General features: G+C 43.2%; 1 protein-coding gene across 9 annotated transcripts in view; it reads left to right on the top strand.

Annotated features, from left to right (window-relative positions):
- Positions 1–20,086, top strand: part of ZNF385A (zinc finger protein 385A) — an 850,943-nt gene extending 830,857 nt beyond the window's left edge. For all 9 annotated transcript variants that reach the window (XM_085654753.1, XM_085654752.1, XM_085654755.1 and 6 more), the window contains one exon: positions 13,521–20,086. In XM_085654753.1, coding sequence (XP_085510879.1) covers positions 13,521–13,754 — 234 coding nt within the window. In that variant the 3' untranslated portion in view covers positions 13,755–20,086. The remainder of the gene's footprint in view (positions 1–13,520) is intronic.
- The last annotated feature ends 2,673 nt before the right edge of the window (positions 20,087–22,759 follow it).

The following is a 22,759-nucleotide window of genomic DNA, read 5'->3' as shown; positions in this document are numbered from 1 at the left end:
CATCCGAACAGAACATGAGCCCTGTGGGAGCAACAGTTTGCTTCTTAAGACCCCTTAGACATTTAAAATTAACGTGTCTTGGCACTAGCGGCTGATGTCTGAATTCCATTCTTCAGGCCGCAGTCACTGATTTACTGCATTGCTTAGAATACCCAGTCCTCCATCAGCACTTGCAGGCCTGCTTCCTCGGCCTGTGCTGCTACCCCCCACTCATCCCTTGAAGTGCTAGTCTGCCACTCCTGGGGTAGCCCTGTAATGCATGCCACGAGTGGTGGTGCAGTGCCCCATCTCCAATGGCTCTCTGCGCACCTGCAGCCAGAACACCATCAGACTGGTTGGGAAGAAGAGGGTAAACAAGGCAACCGGCCTTCTCGATACACGCACCAGGAATGTAGACCAACATCGCTGTATCCATCACGACTGCTCCAACTGTGCTCCAATTTAGGAAAAAGCTGAAGACATAGCCTTTGAAAAAGAACACTTCATCATGATCCAGTACCTGTCCGTTTCCTCTCAGAGCCCTGCTACCACTCCATTGACATGCTGAATGTGTCTTTGCCCTGGACCCTGTACAGGGGTTCACTGTCTTTCAGGCTAGGTCCGTGCTATGTAAGTACCACGTTCATACATGCAACGCCCATTACTATGAGTCGATCTGTGCCACATTTGGGTGAACTCTTCAAGGCCTTTACTGTGTCAGGCCTACAATAAATGCTCCTCAATTCCATCCACAAAGCCCCAAGCAGACCATATATGATGGCTGGGCGTATAATGTCTGTTCCTATGGGCGATTCAGTGCCATTCCTAGGAGAATACAAGGAGCATACATCATGGCTGAATGCATAATGGCCATTACTATGGATTCCTCAATTTACCATTGTTAGGTATGCACCAGGGGATACTACGCTTAATTTAAAGTGTTCAGTGAAAGGGAGCATCCTCGACCCTAGGGACCTACCGAGGCACTAGAGTAAGTGTCCATAAATTGTATAGCACAGTCCTCGCTTCAGCTATTTGGTATCTGCTTACATTAGAACAGCCCTTCATTCACTTTCTGTAACACCCATGCATATACACACTTGCAGGCGCATGGTCAGAGCAGTGTCTGCCATTCATGCAAGACACCAAAACACCACTCACATAGGCCACAATGTACTCGCACAATTTGTGCTGGATTTTCAAACTGTATTTTGTGCTGCGTAAAATAGTACTACAGTAGTGCTTCTTACTACAAAATGCACTTCACAAATCTACGGGTGGACTTCTCCACCGCTCCTATATTTTCTGTGAGGTAATCTCTGCACATGTAAGTTTACTACTTATTAGTAAATGTTGGATGCACTGGGAAAATGGTGAGTAAATGGATATTATCTACTTGGAAGTGTGAAGTTTTAGGGAGGGGTATGGAAGAATTTATGTAGAGGTATGCTGAAACAACCACCCACCCACCCAAAAAAGTGTAAGACCATTGCTGTTCACAAGCTACACTTCTACAGTTACTACTGCCCTAAAAAAGACAAAGCAGTAGTTAATGTATTCGAGCCCAGCTCTGCCTTGGAGTCAGTTTGGTACATCACAAAGCCGCTCACAGGTACTGCAATGCACTCCCACTGACAAAAATGGGGACAGAGATCTCCACCTACATGTGAAAAGCTATGCGTAGCAACTTTACTCTTGAAGAAATTTAGCTCCATCCATGTTTTCAGGGGGTGGATTCATGTAAGTCTCCACATTGGAGCACAATTACACTAGGAAATGGTGAAGATCTAAGACTTATAAATTGACTCCAGAATGTAAAATTACATTTACACATGCAGATTTACTCCTGTAAATTTACACTGCAGATTTACTCAAGTAAATTAACTTTTTGAGATGGCTCCTTATTCATGCCTAAGCCAACCTTTATTGCATAAGCATCCTACCCCTCTCCTTTTTGCTTCAAATTCACACACAAGTGCAAACATATAAACGTGATAACACCCCGACGACACCAGTCATGCTTAATATCATACACTAACCCTGTCAGTCCCAAGACAGCCATTTATTCTTCCATCCATTGGACACCATTGTAGTAGCCGGCTACCCACTTTGGTCCCTCATCTAGGCTACGAAGCACTATATAAATGTAAGTACAATACAGTACAACACAACCTTCCCTCTAGTAAGTGCAGAGGTTGCTCTACAATATCAGGTATGTTTTTTAGAGCACAAAGGTGGTTCCCGGGAAGGTGGGGTTTATTCTGAACGTTGGTCTCAACAGACATATACCACCAGAAGTTCACCTCTGTTGGCACAAGTGATGTGTGGTTACTTTGAGAAGGTCAGCTTGAAGAATTCTAAGCCCAACAGTGGATGCAAACATTGGCTGCAGGTAAGTAAAACTTTCCTTACACTCCAACTCCGCGTCTAACATTTGGGCACACATTCGATAATGTGCAGTGACAAACACCCTGGCTTTCCATTCTGGCAGGCTGCATTATCTGACAGAGCATGGTTCTTCATCAGTGTGGAGCACTTGCATCATGTAATGCTGTAGCTTGTTCAACACCGCGAAAATAAGTGAAATAATTGACAATATCTTGGTTTTTAGAGTATGATCAGCAAAGATCATACTTGTTCTGGATGACGTTCTCCATTATAAATTTTACATATTCTCAAAATCAGTTGAATGAACTTCGGCTGAGACATTCAGAACATTTTACACGGAAGAACATATTTTGAATACACTCCTCACCCCGTAAGGTATACACCATTCTATGATCTCTCTTGCCGTTGATGTTAATAAAAGCACAGCATTCCCACGTGGTCTATGTGATAATGAAAAACACAAAAGTGAAGAATGATATGTAACAATTAAGCATATCTTCTACAGGCCGTTAAAAATTATGAATACATTATTGTATTGAATCCCACATATAGCTCTGAACCTCTTTATGTTAGCATCTCCATAGCCCTAGCGTTTTCCTAAAGCTCAGTTCCCAGCCCAAAAATAAACCTCTCCTTATTCGTACCCAATCCAACCAGAGAACACCCTAACCCTATTGTTAATCGTTTTCATACACAGCCCAACAAAAGGCACAGCATAACCCTATCCTTAATTCTGCCCCCTTTCACAACCAAACAACATCACAGGTTCAAGATACACTTATCCTTAATGCTACTCCCATTTATACCCCAAACAAAGACATAACATAGCTCTGTCGTTAATCATAACCCATGCTCAACAGTGCCAACCAAAGTCCCAATACAACTCTATCCGTAATCCTACCCACATTCACACCCAAACAGAACCAAAGGCCCACTTTCACAACCAAACAAAATCACTGGTGCAAGATAAATGTATCCTTAGTGCTACTGGCACAGCGGAGGAAGAGGTGTGGCGCAGCGGCCAGGGCTGCTGACTCCAGAGTACGGAGCTCATGGTTCGATCGCCGGCAGCAGTTCAGCCCAGCACCATGTGACTCTGGGCAATAGCTCGCTTAATCTCCCCGACGGCCCCCAGTGCCTTGAGACCCTTAGGGGTGATTAGTTCACGTTTTACAAATACCAGGTTAGGTTAGGTTATACCCCAACCCATTCAAAGACAGAATATAGCTCTGTCGTTAATCATAACCCATGCTCAACCTGTACCAACCAAAGTCACAGTATAACTCTATCCGTAATCCTACCCATATGAACAACCAAACAAAACCAAAGGCACAACATAATCCAATTTATATTCCAACCCAATTCACAACCAAGCAGGATAAAAAAACACGCTATAATAATTTCTGTAATCCTTCCCCTGTGTACAATGATATAGTAATAAGAACACAACAAAATCTTATCCATAATCCAACTTTCATGGACAACGAACCAAAGCACAATAAAGCCCTGTTCAAAATCAAACAGAACCAACGTTCATAACCACATTAAAAAACAGCTACTACTTTAGCCTAACTCTTAAAGGACCATTAGCTAGTACAGAACATCTGGTGTGCAGTTCTAACTGTAACCATAACATTTAAACGTAGCCCTAGCAGCTACCCTACACCTCACTAATCCTTCTTCACCATACCGAGCCACTACCTTTAACTTGACAATGTATACAGCCCCAAGGCTAACCTTAACCTTTAGAACCACCACGGCCAACACTTTTTAAATCCTTTCCAATGTTATTAGATTTCGTTCCGTACTGCTCAAAATGAAAATGTTCATAATCATTTTTACTTTATTTAGTTGTTCTGGTTATTCAAGTTCATTTTATTTTCCTTTTTTAAGGAATTTGTTCTTTGGCCACCAAAAATGGTTCTTGGGAAAGCAATGGCAGCAACAAGTACATGCTTTCAGCTTTCTTTCCCAGCAAATATATTTTGAGCTATTTTCTTTTCTCAGTGGAGGCAGAAGCACCAGATATTCAGAACATGATTACACTGGGAATGTTTCTTCTGGTCAATCTTTTTAGCCCATAGGTACACAAGCATTGCACCCTTTCTGACAATGAAGAGGTCATTTCTCTCCTGTGGATCTGCACCTAGAAAAACAAATGCAAACGATGGGGCGTTTCCAAAATCCTCACACTTGCTACAAGTTCTTCATAACTCACCCCTTTTTAAGCACAAAACCTGTCTCCTAGAACAATCCGCTTCGAGGAATACTTGAAGATATAATGCCCTTGCCTACAAAAGCTATCTCTGACAACCGTACCACTTGATTGAACTGTCCCAAAACCAATTTTTAAACAAAACATAGTTTTGGCGCGTAACCTTGCACCAGTGGCCTAAACATGACATTTTTTTTTTAATTCTCTCAAAATGGAGAGTTTTCAGGAAACAGACACGTAAGATTGTTTGGTGCGTGGATGGAGATTTAGCAGGTAATTTTTTCACATGGTAGTTGCATTTACTTAACATGTAGGCGATATAATGTATCACAGCATCAGCATGTCCCAGTGGGTAACAAGAGATTTTGTAATCACGAACCATACTCGTGGACTGGGATAGAAATCTAAGTCACTTTAGTGGGAAAGCTTTGAGAGTTATGGGCCTGAAGGTTTAGAATGCCCTGCCACCCTTTTTCGGAAAAAGGTTGAAAGAGGCATTGTTTTGCTCATCCGTTCAGTGTATAAGGCCTCCCTGTATTGGTGGTATTGTGTTTTTATGTGGTTATGTTGACCCTAATTCCGTGATGCCTCTGGGCCATAGTGTGCCAATTATAAATGAATACAAATGAAATGCATAGAAGACGATAGAACATATTCCTCTTTTCGAGATGATTCTGTGCTCCGAAAAGGTTTTCTGCCTTATTTGGCTTGATGACTAGAGCAACCAAAATACTTTGCATGGATGGAATGCCTGAGTTGAAAGTGCTTTTTCATGTAAACCGAAAATAAGCTTTTTTCCCTCTATGGAAATTGAATAAATTATTCAATTGTGTAATTTAACCACATCAGATTGCCTTCATGGAGACTTCATTGCAACATAAGCTGAGCATAAACTATGAAGTAATCAAAACAGGAGAAGAAACTGAGAACAGCTAGAAACATCAGCTGTAACAAAAGTTTTTTAATGGCCGGAATTAAGGTTCTTTGAGTTGTTTCTGTGGTTGGTACGAGTAGTAGTTCCAGATCTGGGGAAGAGAACTAAGAATTTTGTCTTCCGAGGTGGTTTTGAAGTACTTGCAGGGTCTTGGTACCAACTGGTTGTCTAAAAATAAGTAACAAGATGAAGTGTATTGGTGCCACCTCCTTTTTAGGTCAAAGCCTACCAGACAGCACAGCTTTCTGGTTTGTTAATGACACCTAGGGGATGTTCGGAAAGTTTCCCTGGGATTGCATTCTACCCATTGGCTTTGTAATTCCCCTTTGCTTGCTTTCTATTTCCGGGCTCTATTTGTTTTAGACTGTCCAACTTGAGTTAGTCCCTTCCAGTGCCCAAACCCTATTTACTGTATTTTCTACCAGTACTGGCTTTCTGTAAACAGGCCTTTAAATCTTGTTTTTATCTTGTCTTATTTGCTGTCCATTCAAAGGCTCTGTCTTCCATGGAGCTTTGTGTTTAGTGTTTTTTTCTCTGATTTAAAGTGGTAGGATTTATGTGACAATCATGATGGGTACTCTGGTGTGCTTGAGGAAGGCTGTACTATCTTTTTTTTCTAGCACACAACAAAAAGTTAGTGTCTGTAAATGAACTGTGCAGATATTTCAGATTCCGTCAGAATTAAAAAAGCACAAATGAAGCACATTTTTGGTAATTCTGAATTGTGGAAACAAATATTTTCTTACGATCAAAACTAATCAATATACTATTTGATGACATTTCCACACATTATCGTTTGTGAGATATACATTTTTATCAGTATGTCTGTGTAAATATAACGGTAATTTCTTTCAATTAAAGATGTGTTGCCTGTAATGGCAGTTTGCTACTACTCCATCCATACTTCACCTTACCCCACTCCACTCTAGTGTGCACCACTCCACACCACTTTAATCTACTCTGCACCACTAAGCCACTCCACACCACATCACTGTACTGTACTCAGCACCACTTCACTCTATGCCAATTCACTTTAAGCATCTCTACTCTACACCACTCTACTCTATGCCAATGCACTGTACCCCACACTACTCTACTATGCACCACTCCACTTTGTCACTGCACTCTGCGCCACTCTACTCTGCAACACTGCACTGTACGCCAGTACACTCTACTCCACACCACTCCATTCTAATCCAGAGCATTGTATGTCAATCCAATCCAGCCCACTGTAATCTACTCTACCCCACTCTACAGCAGTGTACTCTACCGTGTACAACTCCACTCTACTATAAAACGGTCTACTCTGCGCTACTCCACTCTGCGCCACTGCACTCTACTCTGCATCACTGCAGTCTATGCCAATGCACTCTACACCACTTTATTCAAACCAATACACTCTGTGCCAATCTACTCTACTCTGCAACACTTTACGTCACTGCATTTTATGCCACTGTACTCTGTAACTGCACTCTACGCTACTCTGTTCTACCCTGCACCCTGTTCTATCATGCCTGCCAGTAGCGGCTAAAATTCCAGCAAAATCACTAAACAGTGAGCTAATCCAACATCTTGACTCCAATAATCTCTTAGATCCCAGTCAACATGGTTTTAGACCAAGTCTTTCCACTGAGTCTGCCCTGATTATGGCCACAGAGGAGATTCGCAGGCAGCTGGATGGGAAGGGGGTGGGGGGGGGGGGGGGAGCGCAGAGCCATCCTTATCCTACTTGACCTGTCAGCAGCCTTTGACACCTTGAATCATGCGGTGTTAGTGCGGCGGCTGGAGGCCATAGGGATTAAAGGGACAGCTCTGACCCTTCTCTCCTCCTTTCTAGCATCTAGAGAGCAGAGGATACACTGGGATAATCTCAAATCAGACATTTTCCATCTTCCATGCGGGGTGCCACAGGGCTCGGCCTTATTACCGACCCTATTTAATATCTATGTCACCCTGCTGACCAGACTTATCAGCGAGCATGGTTTCACTCTGGTCTCATATGCTGATGATACTCAGTCATATCTGTATCACAAAAACCGGGGGTCACAGCGTTCAGTTTTCATAACTGCCTGACTAACATCATGAGCTGAATGAACCAACATTTTCTCAAACTCAACACTGATAAAACTGACGTTATGGAGTTCGGTAAGGGCTTAACCCTGTGGAACCAAGCATGGTGGCCAACCAAGGCAGGCGATTGTTCGTCTCCGACAACTAAGGCAAGGAACCTGGGAGTAATTTTCGACAATCAGTTAAACTTTGCAGGTCAGATTAATCGCCTGACGTCCTCCTGCGTTTTCTTACTAAAGCCTCTACGTAGGATCATGCCTTTTATTCCACTGGAACTTAGGAAAACAGTCGTAGTAGCTCAGATCCTCTCCCCATTAGACTATTGCAATGCACTATTATTGGGCATTGACAAGGCGCAGATGGCCAAACTACAATCCCTACAGAATGCCGCTGTGCGATTACTACTTAACATTCCTAAAGGTCATCCCACCACCGCTAGTATTAGGCTACTTCATTGGCTTCCAACACAACAACGGGTGGAATTCAAGGCACTCTGTCTGGTTCACAAGGCACTGTATGGAAGGGGCGGCCTGGATATGCAGAAACTGTTTCTCTGGTACTCGCCCACACTGAATCTTAGATCAACTAACACTGGTCTGGTTCAGATTCCCAAAATTTGCAGGGCAAGATGGGGAGGCAGGAGTCTATCCCACTGACCTGCTAAACTGTGGAATAAGCTGCCGGCCACTATTAGGCTGCAGCCAAATAGGCTGCGTTTCAGGAAAATGATTAAAACCTGGCTGTTTCCCCCCAATTAAGTTTTACGACTGAACTGAGCAGCTCACCTTACACTCCCTTAGCGCCAACACGTCTCCGCATTCAAGCCCTTTGCAAATATTTACTTACTTACTTGGTACACCGTTTCCAACCCTGAGGATTCCTTTAAAAAAAAAAATCATTATCATGAGGGCAAGAAGAAGAATGTATAGACTACAAATCCCAATATGCAATATTTCATAAAATGCCTACATTGTGTCCTGCTTGCATGTGTGTGCTGATAAGCCTGAAATTGTACAGAACTCATGTTTCCCAGGCTCATGTGTGGGAGCTCATCCAGTTCATGTTTTTATAGTGTTTGAATTCTCCCACTTGTAATCCTGTTTTATAAGGGGATAGTATAGACTGCAAGTCACAAAGTGCAAAGTAGAAAGTCCTGGACTTGCTGGCCTAATTCACAAATGAAAATTGGTAATTGCAGAAAATTTGTAAGACAATGGCGAAGCCTGGTGCCCAAGCCATTTTGCTATGCTGAGCTGCGTCATTGTCTAAGTGTAGGAATGCGTCATGTTTACAAGAATACGCCATATTCGTGCCCTCACCCCTATGCAGGCGGAAAAAAACGCAGCCATGCGCCAATGCAGACAGCCTTGCACCATGATGCAAGGGTGCCTACATTGCAGGGATGATTGTTGTTGTGTAGGAAGGGACACCTCCTGCGCAAAAACAATATTTAATGGGGGTTTGCTTCTTTGTCTGCTGCAGAATGCAGCTCACATTAATAGCACGCCATTAATGATTGCATCCCTGCAACATAGGCAACCTCGCACCATGGTGCAAGGGTGTCTGCGTTGACATGCTGCTGCTGTTAGTACGCCAGCCCAGGAATGAGTACAGGAATGTGCTGTATTCTTGTAAATACGGCGCACACCTGCACTTAAACAATGATGCAGTTCAACGCAGCAAAATTGCTTGCGGCACCGCTCTGTGCCATTGTCTTGTAGAATACAGCACACATAGAAAGAGCAAAAAACAAGGTGGAATAAAAGTATTTCTCCTTGTTGCTCCACCCTTACGCCTCCCCTGGAGAGGTGTAACATTTTTGGCACAGCCTAAGATTTACGATTCCTTGTCAAAAAGCCATGGGTGTTGCTGGGAACGCCCACAGCAAAACCCATTACACACCCCTTTAACACAGAAAACTGCTTCAGAGGGATCGATATTTACATGGCCGCTTTAATCCATGCAAAATAGCTTTGCACTGCATTGTAAATATGGAGCAGGACACCGTGCCACCTGAGCGTCGCAAAAGGTGGCGCAGGGTCTTGCAAATGAAGCCCCCTATTTTGCGGCACACCCGCTCATATTTTTTAATGGTTCAGTCACAGGCTCGTTTGTTTTGTAGTCTGCTGTGCAGGGTCGTGCGAAGTGTCCGCTATTATGACTTGTGGTTTACATGGTTTAATTCCATGCACAAACTTAAGCCCAACCACTTTCTGCAATCACCAGCCGCCACTGCATTGGACATCAGAGTCGCTACCAATATGAGTACTTCTAATTAGCTAGACAATCCCTTACACCAGTTCACCATGGGCTCCCACATTTCTACTATTTTACCAAAGTGACAATAGCAATCCAGCCTGCTGACTTGTTTAGCCGACGTAACCCAATCCATAAAAACCGAAGGTGCCGGTGGCACTCATTTCTTGCATATGTTCCTCCGTGCAAGCAAAATTTGTGAAAATAGAAGCACTGACTTTTTCCTCTTATTTTTTCGAGGATCCATCACATAGCTAGGTTTGCAAAGATCACTAGTGTAAGGTTTACCTTGATTTCTCTACCCATTATGTCTAACATAGCCTTACCCACTTCTTGCCAGAAGAGTTGGATAGTGGGACACTGCCAGAAGATATGAACGTCATCCACCTTCTCCAAACCACACTTGGGGCAGAACTTCGTCCTCTTGACCTCTTGGACTTGATAACTTCTTCGGGATCCAATATTTTCTGTGTACTGTAAATAAATAGCTCTTTCTGAGTGATGCAGACTTTTACTGAGACCCAAAGGGGTAAATAGACATAGATACTTGCCATAAGTGTGTAAACTCCGGCATCAGCAGGTCCCTCCTCCAAGTCTCGCCTGGCAAAGTGAAGGCTGCATCAACGCCTTGCACCATAATCCAGTACCATTTTGATACCTCTTTTTTGGGGGGGAGGAGGGGAGGAACCTTGAACGTTTTCTTGCCATTCCATATTTCTTTTCTTGTTTTTGCAATCTATGCTACTGAATGCTACGTTGCTCTACACCATTGCGCTCTGTCACTGCATTCCACACCACTCAACTCTATGCAACTCTTCACCATTTCACTCTGCATCACTCCACTGTAATCTATTCTACACCACTGCTCTCTACGTCACTACACCTCTCTAGTCTACGCCACTCTACTCCTCTGCACTCTACCATGCACCACACCACTCTACGCCAGTGCACTCTATTCCAATGGCTCTCTACACCACTTTACTCAAAACTAATGCACTCTACGCCACTGCATTCTATGCCAATCTACTCTGCAACACTGTACTTTACGCCGCTTCAATCTATTCCACTCTATGACACTCCACTCTGATACTCCACACTGACTCTCTAATCAATCAAACTCTATTTCACTCTGACATTCTATTACACTCTGCTCCACCGTATGCCACTCTGCAACACTACTCCACTCTTCGACGTTCCTTGCAACTCCCTCTATATCTCTCCATTCCATTACTCCACTCAACGCCACTTGACTCCTACAACACTCTACTCCACTCTATGCCCTTCCACTCTCCTACACTACTCCACTCTATGCCACTCCACTGTACAGCAATGTACTGTGCTCTATGCCACGCTACTCTACAGCACTCTACTACACTCTACGCAACACCCTCCATTCTACTCCTCTCAACACCACTTCACGACACTCTGCCACTCCACTCCACTGTATTCTATTCCACTCTATGCCCTTCCACTCTACAGTTCTCTTCTCCTCCCATGACACTCCACTACACAACCCTCTACACCACTCCACGCCTCTACATCATACTCCACTTCAGGCATCTCAACTCTACACCACTCAACAACACTCCCTAGCACTCCACTCTACTCCACTTTACAACAGTCCACTCCACCCACTCTCCTTTACGCCACTAACTTTTAGTTATAACGAACAGCAGCCATGCTTGAGTATAACATGGGTAAAACATATTGGCAAAGCCAGTAGCTCTTGCGTAGGCGAGACCTATTGCCTTTGCTTGTTAAAATGCCTGGTTGTTGAGATGTCTTTTTGAAGAACACCCATTTGACCACAGGGGGCAGTGTTGAGATACATACAAGCTTAACATTCTTACACAGGCGGCCTGTCTTTGAGTCTGAAACCCTTGCCAAGAGTATTAGTTACAGTTTTCCTTAGAAAGTGCGTTGATTACAGTTTTCCAGATAAATACAGGAATTAAATTCCTCTTCTATATTCTTTATTGCATAATACTAGCACGCTTGAGGGTCACCTACATAAGTCATTGGCTTGTATACAAGCTGCTAAACTTTGCAAATGCGGAAAATATTGTTTTTCTTTTTCAGAGGATGTAGGGTGTAGACATGAGCCCGCAGTCAGCTTGTTTTAATCCTTCTCCAGAAAGTATCCATTTTATAAAGTGGCCTGATGTGGCTAGACGCGGGACATCAAATCTGTTTGGTCTCATCAGCCCGCATCTTTTTCATTCTTCTGTCCAGACTATGGACAGCCCTCTACAGATTGCCCTGATCAATATTGTATGGAATCTTTGCAACAGTTATTTGTTTTTTGCAGAAATGGCTGTTTGGCATACTGGGTTTAATGGGCCTCTCTTCATAGAAGGAAAACAACCGAACCTGCAGCTGCATCTCTTTAAGAATGGGGAAATCGCAAAAAGGAAAGCAAAATCACCTACTCCAGACGATGAGGGTCCAAACGGAGAGATGTACAATCTCATGATACTAAGCAAATAATGCAGTTATCTTTTGTTTCGTTGCAAACAACTAAAATAATATATTCGAAAACAGTGCAGACAAAGAAAAAAAGTTCTAAATCCAGAAAGCATTTGACGTGATAAAATAATAGGTTGGGGGGTAGCCTAGAAGTGGGCGTCTAGCATGCAAGTACTACTTAGATATTTTTGGTCTTCAAAGAGGTGCCGCGCTATAACCAATATTAACAATGTGAAAACCATTGAAACATTGGTGGGCTCGAAGACATCACTGTTTTGGACTTTGAGAAAGATGCCATACCAGCCACATCAGACAAAAACTCAAAAACACATTTTGGCACCCGAATATCTAGAATTATGACAAAACCATTAAGTTTGCTCACTGAACCCTTCCCCGCTGCTGCTGCTGCTGCTGTGGAAATCCCTCAGTGATAAACAAAGAAAAGCATGTCAAGGGCTATGTTGTCGTCCTAGCACCATCATGGACAATAAGGCTGTCTTACACACACCTTTACAAAGAGGTTTATTACCCCTTTGCGGCCATAGAGTCAGACCTGCTGACACACATGGTGCCACCATGTGAAATTGTCACTCTTCACGTACCATGCGGTGAAGCTGCTAACACGATGTGAACACAAGGTAAGCTGGAAACCCCTACCCAAGGGTAGGTTTTCAATATCCGCTTCGACTGTGCACTTTAGCTTTGATACTAAAGCACAAGTGAAACTGAGGGATGAGTTGGATACCGGTGACTAGAAACAAAAGGCAAATGTATGAAGGAAACACAGAACTGCGAGGTAAAGCAGCATGGAACTTAGGGCTGGCCAATCTAGATGTATTATCACTTCCAAGTGTTGTTAAGCAGAGGTTTGGATTTCTATGGGTGTTTGGCTGTTTGTGGTGTTTTAAGGTTACACGTAAAGTGTGTGATGAAAACTATTTTAAGTTTTATTAAGCTCACTGGCCATGTCTCTAAAAGGCTGTATTTGGATCAACTGGTTTTACATGAGCCATCATAAGTAAATTGTACCCAACTTAGTAATGCCAACAAAAGAGAACAGCAGTGTCACAACACTGCCAAACCTACGTTTATAACGTAAAATAGTGACATGACAATGAAAGCTCTAGGAACACTGCCATATTGTATTGTTTGTGACCTATACTATTTCTTGAATAAGAAATCCGGTTCCTAATGTGTGTCTTTCTGTTTCAGACAAGCATGGTCTTCCAGAAGGATCTGCCCAAGAACCTGGCAGCTGGCCTCTTACCAAACCCCTTGGCATTTGCAGCAGCCATGGCAGCTGCGGCCAACTCTCCATTGGCAATGCGCCCAGCACCCACACCTTCACTCCTGCAGGCTCCGCACCATCTGACGCACCCTCTGCTGCGGTCGGCACCAGGACCCATCCGAACTGCTCATGGACCCATCCTCTTCTCTCCGTACTGACAAGCCCCTCCAGCTGGAGCCTGGTGACAGAAACCCCGCCCCACATCCCTGGAGGAGAGGCCGCGAGGACCCCTCCCCACCATGGTCTGGGCCAGCGTTACAGAATTCCACTGGACGTTGCACTGGTCCATTTCTGCGGCTGAACCTTGGTTTGCCAGACATGTTTGTCTGGCTCAGCTTTATAGTTTAACTGGAAGCCCGATTTTTCTTTCACCTCCATTTCTCGCAACAATTTTCTCAATGGATTAAACATGAGTTGTTATCATTATTCATCATCCTATACACGTCCCCGTGGAATACACCTTCTCTGACGCAAAGCTGATTTTTGACTTGGATGGAGGAGTATTTTCGAACTTCAGTTAGGTGCTCCATTGTTAGCAAGTGCTTCTGCCGTCCATCGCTAGCTGACTTGTGATGCCCCAAGGAAGAAGTGTGCTATGATTGCAGCTTGGTGGTGGACGCAGGCGGTGGTCCCTCCACCTTCTGTCCACAGTTGGGTTTTAACTGTGTTGTTGGAGGTGGGATTTATTACTAGAAGAGGGCGAACATGACAGAGGTGGTTCTCATCACCTCCAGAGTGAATTCAGGGAATAGTGATTTCTATTATTTTGCAGAAATTATATTTTTTTGTCCATCAGACTGAGATGCTGATGTCAGTGAAGGCAATAAAGGATGCCAGTATAGTACCCCTTGTCTGTCTATGGGCCACTGGACAACCAGCAATTCGGCGAGATGGGACAGAGCTGAGGACCCCCATCCCCAGGCCCTTTGGTACGTGGACATCTACAGTAATATGGACATGGTGGGCCCCTTCCATCCTTCCAGATGCTTAAACCTCTCCCATTGATCCTTGTACCAGTGTTGTGGCCATTTTCTGGGTTCCTCCTCTTCCTAATGCCATTGAAATATGTCACAGATGTCTTCCTACTGGACCAGTGGCTAACCCTCCCCAGGTCCTCACTCTACATTGGTAGCCCAAGATTAGGAAACTAGGAGCGCTCTCTATCATAGCCCTGTAGATATCATTCTCCAAACCCAGGCATGGAGACGGGGTCTGCCTGAATTTGAAGGGATCGTTTTCACTTTGGGATGGCAATTTTCCTGGCCTTTAAAGCTTATTCTTAATCCACCTTATATAAACTCGAATACAGAGGAATGGTCTTCTCTTGCACAGCACAGATGCATCCTGGGATGAATCTTTTGTTAATGTGCATGTGTCCCTCTTCTGCTATTACCCGCCCAAAATCAGTGTCCTAAATTTGCCCATCCCACATGCATTCCATGTTACATTTTCATACTGACGTGCCTGTACTGCAGTGCTCAATTACTCCAGTCAGAAGTCCTGGAGAGGGCTAGATCCAAAGGCATTAGGTGGTCCAGGCCTTGGATTTACATTGTCGCTGCTACCAACTTGTAGAAAGCATTGAGGGTATAGAAAATCATCCATTCCAGCACATCCTCTTTCTCCTCAATTAACAAATGGATGTTTGCTGTAGGAACACACAGCAACAGAGATTATATGGAGCCTAGTTGCAACAAACAAAAAGGTTTGTTAGAAAATATATATTTTTACCATATGTTGGATTGTTTTGAGGGAATTCACGTTTGGTAAAAAGCTAAATGAAATAAGCTAACGCACGAAAAGCCATACAAAACACACCAAGCATCTCCCAACCACCTCTCCTACCAGGCATGTATGATGTAGTATATTTGGTTTAAATCACTGTGCAAAGTATAGCTACCCTAAGTGAATGCCAGTGGTTTACACTATTTGCAAGCATTCCTCCCATCACCTTTTGTATGTTCCATTAGACACTGGTCAGGTACTGAAGCCAAGAGAAGAACATTGAAATTCACCAATTTCTTAGCATAACTAGGCACGCAGAAAGCGGCCGGCAGTTTAAGACTTTCGGCTATTGCAGTAGAAACATTTATGAGGCATTCCTATGGCCACCGCATGTGACTCCTGGCATTAAGGATCAGTGCCTTTGACCTCCCGTTATGCCTGGAGGTGAACGGGAATGGTCTACATGGCCCATCACCCTCACTTTTGGGGGGGGGGGGGGGTGTTCTTCTTCATAGACATCAAGTCACTAAAATGCCAGCAGAAGTGGAAGTGACATCAAACACCCTTTCACCCCTAATGACATCAGAGTTCTCCACTTGACCTCCCTCCCCTTCTAACCCATAACAGCCTCCTGGTTGGGGGCTTAATGAAGGGCAAACAATGGACAGAATGGAAACTAAAGAAGGTTCTTTCTTTCTGATCCTGAAACTGTCTTCACGACCCTCAAGACCAGGGATAGCAAAGGAAGTGCTAGAGGTACCAAAGGAAAAGTGAGGGATAGCAGCTGTTACCCCTGACCACCCTAAATTAACATCTGTGTCACCCACATCGCACCCCGTGGAAATATTGCCATGTAGAGTCATGTTTTTACATTTATAGAATTAAAAAATAATAATAATTTCAACATGTCTTTCCTGCTGCACCATAGGAGTGCCTCTTAGCTGTCAAATCTAATGACCTGCAGGAGTTAATAAAGAGACCATAGCCTGTGAAAAACCAAATTGTGTCCTTTATCAGCCCCACCTCACAGCACCCAAGTTCACAGCCTCAACATAGTTTGCCCGCCAACTTAAATCATAAGATATACCAGATTCTGTTTCATTGTATGGTGTGAACAGCTTTGGATTTGCACTTTTTTGCCTTTTTGCCCCTAAAGTCTGATTCACCAATACAAGACTTGTCATCACCCCACCTTTCTGAAGAAACTCCATGACCCAACGGCTCGACAGTCAGTGGGCACCTATGCAAAGTGTTTGTGTAACAAATGATCAGCTCCCTTTGACCACACTCAGCATGCTCCATTATCAGACTGAGGTTGGAATCACTGTTCACAGTTTGATGCTACCTAGTTAGAAATTATAGTCCACCTCGCTAGCAACCACCAGCTTGTAACTCGCCATTGTATCTTCTGTGAGTAACCACCGGCTAGTTGTGTGTAGATGGGTACCTATGCAGTTTAGTTGTCTTCCTTTTTAACACGAGCATCTTGGGCCCCCGGCGGACATGGGAGAGGAGTCCTGGAGAGAGCAGGACCGTGCCCTCAGGGCAAGAGAAGCACAAGCCCGTGCAAGCCTGCTGCATTGCAAGATGCCACCACGGGATTTTCCCTGGCACTTTGCATCTTGGAAGAGGAGATGGCCATCCAGCATCTGTGCACCCACATGCACCAGGCAGCCAACGGACACTCTCCACCTGCTAGGACATTTGTTGTGAATAAACAACCAATTAAGTCTGGAATGTTTGCAAAAAATGTGTGCAAATATCCGTCCAGCTCCTTCAGCACTTCAGTCTTAAGACTTGTGAACACAATGCGCTTCCTTCAGGTCACAGAACCTCAAATTGTTTTGCCACCATCTCGACCTGCGACTTTGACCCCCACGCACATCAGCGGGAGGAGAATCGAGAGAGACTCTTGTTTGTACGGTTACAGCGTCTCACTGTTATGCATTGAAAGTCCTTCTCCACACCTGTCCTTTTGTTGCTAGATATGTTTGTTTCGTCTATCTCTTGTTCATTTCTGCTTTTCTTTCAATGCCCACATGGTTTTGCAGCTTGTTCGGAGCTATCGTCTGCATTTCCCACCATCCACTGTCCATTTAGGGTTGAATCATTTCCTCATGAAGAACTTCACTTTCGAGAAAGTCCAGGTCTGGCTGATGCAATAAGTGAGGACGCTATTTATTTTTTTAAGCTATCCTTTAAAATCACAAACATTGCCTAGCACTCATTGCAATAGAATTGGGGGACTCAATTTCGCATGGGCAATTTTCTACATAGAACTATATAAAAGCAATAGCTAGTGAGGATCCATTTAGCACACCAATGTGTAGCTTTGTTTTGAATGTCTAACAACCTTTCCCTGGTACTAGTTAACCCTAGAGCATTGAAGAATGTCCATGGGAGTCTCCCCAAGGCAGAATGATTGACTGCTTTCACATGAATTATCCTTAATTTTCCCCAAACTACTAAATGTACCTAAGGTGTACAGTTACAGCAGAGCAGTGAGTGCCCCCACCTCCTTAATTTGTCCACTTGTCTCCCAGATAAAGTGTACGTTATTTTTTGGGCTTAAGACATGGTATAATTTCTAATAAAGAAGTTGGGGCCTCCTGTACAACTAATGTGGTCACAATTTGTGCATCAAATTTTTGCGATCCCTAAATTATTGATTGATCCAACCTAAATACGATTAAGTCAGTTCACAAAATAGGGAATCAGAGGGGGTCACAATCTGACCTACCTCATAAATGTTAATGACGTAGGTCGTACATTGTGACTCGGAGAAATTAGTGATCCTTACAGGGATGTCTGTGATTGCTTTTAAAGAACACAAACTTTAAAGAAACATATAGCCCGTTTTCCCTAAAGGAAACAGAGCTGGGATTAAAAAGAAAGATTTACAAATTTCCTGTTTAAGAGATATCAATGATCTACAAAATTATTTTCAACATTTACTAAAGGATAGAGTGTCCCCTTGGGACTCACTTCATTTTTGCAAAAGGTCTACCACATCCTTTGAGGTGTCTGTAACTTTTCAATGTTTTGCGACTGGGTTTCAGTCTCCAAACATGAACACATAGCATTGTGGTTCAGTATTTGAAAGGGACACCTACCAGATGCCCCTTCCAGATAGAGGATAGTCATTTATTTAACGATTCAGAAGCACTTTTCCAAGTTGCTAAATGTGTTTAGAACGCCCGTGAAGCATTTAGGTATTTTCTTTATTTTTTTTCATTAATTGTGCGAAGATTCAGTTTGCATCTGTTATGAATGATTTTCTGTGTTTCTTGTGATGCAGATATAATTACTCTGGGCCTCATTGTGTAATCTTCAGCAGTGAATTTAAAAAACAAACACTAGATCCCTTTGCATGAATGGCAGCAGAATCAAAGCAGCCCAAAAAATATGCGTTGCACGATTGATAGTGCCTACAGTTCCCATACCATGTTTCTGCTGTAAATGTTTCCCCATTGTGCTCGTCCTATCCACTTAGTGGAAATTGTGTAGAGCTGCAATATAAGATAATTGTGTGTTGAAGCAGTATGTAGTACATCCACTAACAACACTCTTCACCAATTCCTTAAAGGAAGGGCAACACACTGACTTCAAACAGGTCTTATTCCCGGTAAAGGGGAAGCACCATTAAGATGTTCACCTCAAAGTTCCCAAAGTTCTTTTTTATAAACTTTCCAGACTCTGAACTCCAAGAACTTAGTCAAGAGTAACAATAAGTTGGTGAATTTTTTTGTTTTAAATGTATGCGTTGTGAAAGAGGGAATAGTAGTAAAATCTACGTTTTTGCTCAAAGTTCTCTCATACAAAAACTTCAGCTGAAAGTTTCTCCATGTATAACATTTCAGGTGGAAAACCTCCTCAACTTACGCAACTTCTAATTAATAAATTAGGCCAGTGAAATTAAAACTTTGCCCACTCCTAGTTTTCGCGAGTAACCAACATGCGTGCTCACAAGATGAATTTACAAACAGTGAATCAAATATTGAATCATTTGCATAGTCAGTGGTTAACCCACATAACCGAATGGTTGCCAGATTGTGGTCTGGTGAATGATAGTATACGATTTGATCCTTTGAGTAGGAGTACTTCTCCTTTTAGTTTTGTGTTTTTTTCTGAGGAAGTTGAGTACCGGCGTTGACTGATAAGACCACTTCACTTGGCGTGACTTGAGTGTAGCAGTCACCACCTTACACGGCCATCACAACCACCATGACAGTTTGTGACATATGGTACCTGTCTGATGGCCAGGACTCCGAGATCAAATTAACTTTACCCATGTGTCCTTCACCCATTCTCTGTGATTATGTTATGTTAACAGACATTTGATAAGTTATTTCAGTGTCAAAATTACTACCGAGACACCAACTTGGCCTCTTACTTGGGGCCGCCCTCTATAATCCCTTAGCACAGTGGTGTATGTGTAAAACTCTTTTTAGATGGCCCCTACAGTACCATATTCTGAACAGTAGGTTTGCATTTCTAAATGCTTATGCACCACCAGTCTGTGAAACCTCATCCACCCTCTCCTGTTTTTGGGCGTGTCATCCCTCTGTTCCCTGCTTAAATGTCTTTCCTTTTCTTCGCCACCCTACTTGCTGTTGCAAAATGTGCTTCCTCCACCAACATGTGTTGCCATGTCCCACCCTCATTGTGTCTGCACTGGATGTTTGACCTTTGTTCTCTTGTACAAACGTCAGTCTCCCGCTCAAGGGGGTTGCCAATTAAGCAATAAAGATTATTATTGTAGTTATTACTGAAATGTTCTTTACGGGTGGTCAGTGTGCGGGTGGACTGCCTGGTCAGAGATCTGAAAAAGAGCCATGGAAGAGAATTGGTTAATGCCATGGATACCGTTGGGAAGGTAAGTGCTGGAGGCACCAGACAGTGGTCACTCTTGCCCGAACTCAGTGGAAGCGCTTATTATGCAGCCTTATGGAAATGAACTGTATGAGCCTCTGAGTAACCTATCGGAGTCCAAATAAACGATTTGTGTCATGCTTCCGCATTATGTTAGATGCAACCACTATAGCTTTGGAAGAGTGTGCGTGTGGGTGCGAAAACTATTACTGCACTCTGTCTTTATGGGCCTCAGTCCATGTCTGTCAGAAACCATGACCAAACAAATAATACCCTGGAGTATTTTATTAGGTGCGATAAGTAGCATCTGTTATGAGTTCCTGGGGAATAACATGTTGATTTTGGTTCTTACAGCACCAAAAGCACCATGCTATGGTAAATAGAGCACTCTGTTCCCCTTTTAAATTCTTGCAGGTTTGAACGGCCAACTTCTAACAAACAGTGAGATATTTATGGGATATGGTAATTGTTGGATGCGGTTGATACCACCCAAATCGTAATTCCGACCACTTAGCAAACAGGAGTTTACACAGTGGTCAGAAACCACAGACCCATTTATAATCAAGTCCCATGTGTCATCTATATCTCTTCACTGTCTTTATTTGTGACCTGTGTTGTTTATCATCTCTTTAAGTGCCTTATGTCTCTCTCTACACCATAACGCTCTGCCTGTTCTCTGTGCACCTTCGCTCTTTTATTTCCACTGTACGCATATTTCATATTCTGTCCTATCTGTGTGATTTAGAAGTCTCTATTAGCCCAAGCTCTCTCTCTGTTGCATTCATCTCTCCCTTATATGATTTGGAGAAGAGGTGATTTGGCAAATGGAACGATGAATCTGTGGCAGGTCAAAGTCTAAATAAGTGATTTGTATGATAGGTGGACGGGGGCATGTCGGGCACAAATAATTGTTCTGTTTAATAACAGGTTAATGGTTTGTTGCCTGGCAACCAGAGTTTTTTTAAATTTGAATGTTGATCTTGGCCATCACTCGTCCAGTATACCAGAAGGTTTGTGTGTTGCACAACCGTCTGTCTCCCCTTTCTTTTGCATTTGTATGCAATCCCAGTCGTTTTTTAGTTCAAATAATTTTGATCTCTGTCCTACATGTATGCAGATGACTCCTGCCTTCTAAAAGGTGGGAAAGATCATGATGCCGCAATTCACATTCCAATGCTTGCATTCCAGCTGTAGATGCCTGGATGTTCTACATCTGCCTAAAATTCAATGGAAGCACAACCAAAATTATTAGCCCCCTTCAATGAAACCCCTTCATGGAAGAGTTAAGAAAACGATGGAGGGTAGTGCCTTCTTAATTGGTCCACGTCAGTGGATAATCAATATCAGAGACATTGCTCGACATTGCTCGAGAGAATGCTGACGTACGGAAGAGTGTGGAAGCCACTGAAAAGTTACTTTTCAGTGGCTTCCACACTCTTCCGTACGTCAGCATTCTCTATTTGGCTGACGTCATGCAACCTGAGTCAGATTACATCTGACAGCTCCTTTCACTAGTCGACTTTCCCGAGGACCGCAGAGACGTCTTTTCTACTCTCACAGGAAGACTGTGTTGATTAATATTCACCGCCTTGAAAAAGCCCACGGCCAATGGGCCACTAGGGCGAAACAGGTGTCGGCTTTTGTTTTTCTCTTCACAATTTGAAATTTTTGCGCTCCTTTGATAAAAAGATAAATAAAAACAACACAAATGATCTTCATTCGAGCAATGTCTCTGATATTGATTATCCACTGACGTGGACCAATTAAGAAGGCACTACCCTCCATCGTTTTCTTAACCTAAACTTTTCAATGGCTCTTGGGTGTAGCCATTTACAAGGACTGTGCCACATATAAAATTGGGCCCTAACAACTGCAGCGTCGCAAGTCCAGAACTTTCCACCCATACAGCAACCTATACCCTTCATGGAAGAGTCATTTAAAGCATCTTTCCCTGGGATCTTATACTGTACCAGTGCCAGAGAGGAAGAATTTGGATATCAGCATTATCTTTCTTGACACTAATTGCTCGTTTTTTAATTCTTGAGGTGTATGAGGGCTGCATTTTTTCTATTTAGGTGTTATGCTAGCTAAGACCTTTACATTTTACAAACATTACTTTATACTTATTGGGGCTTTCAGACAGCTCTTTTCATTCATTAGTCTGTTGCGTCTTTCACGTTTGTCTTCTGCCCACTACAACGCAAAGAATTGGGAAGAAGGTCACCCCACTTTAGTGACTGGCTAGCCTCACTGTGAGTGAGGGTGTTCTGCTTTCACAAGGCTCACCTCCGTTCGCAAATAACTTCCCTTCAGTGCCAAAAACTGTTCTGCTTTCAGCCAATTTTTATTTTATTGTCGAGGGCCTGGCAGCTCATTCAACAATAACATTTTACAAAACCCATGACAAAACAAAACCGGCATTGACAAAGTTACAGGCCAGTTGCCAACAGCAGATGTATTGGCGTTGCCACTGCTTGTAAAGTATAGGGAATGTTCTTGCATTGTTTTGCTCATCCAATTATGTTTCTCTAGTCAATGCTTTCTTTTCATCACACTGTTCTTCTGT

Source organism: Triturus cristatus, chromosome 4_1 (genome assembly GCF_964204655.1).
Source record: "Triturus cristatus chromosome 4_1, aTriCri1.1, whole genome shotgun sequence".
NCBI lineage: Eukaryota > Metazoa > Chordata > Amphibia > Caudata > Salamandridae > Triturus > Triturus cristatus.
The sequence above is the reverse complement of the archived record's forward strand: the minus strand, read 5'-3'. Positions and strand labels throughout refer to the sequence as shown.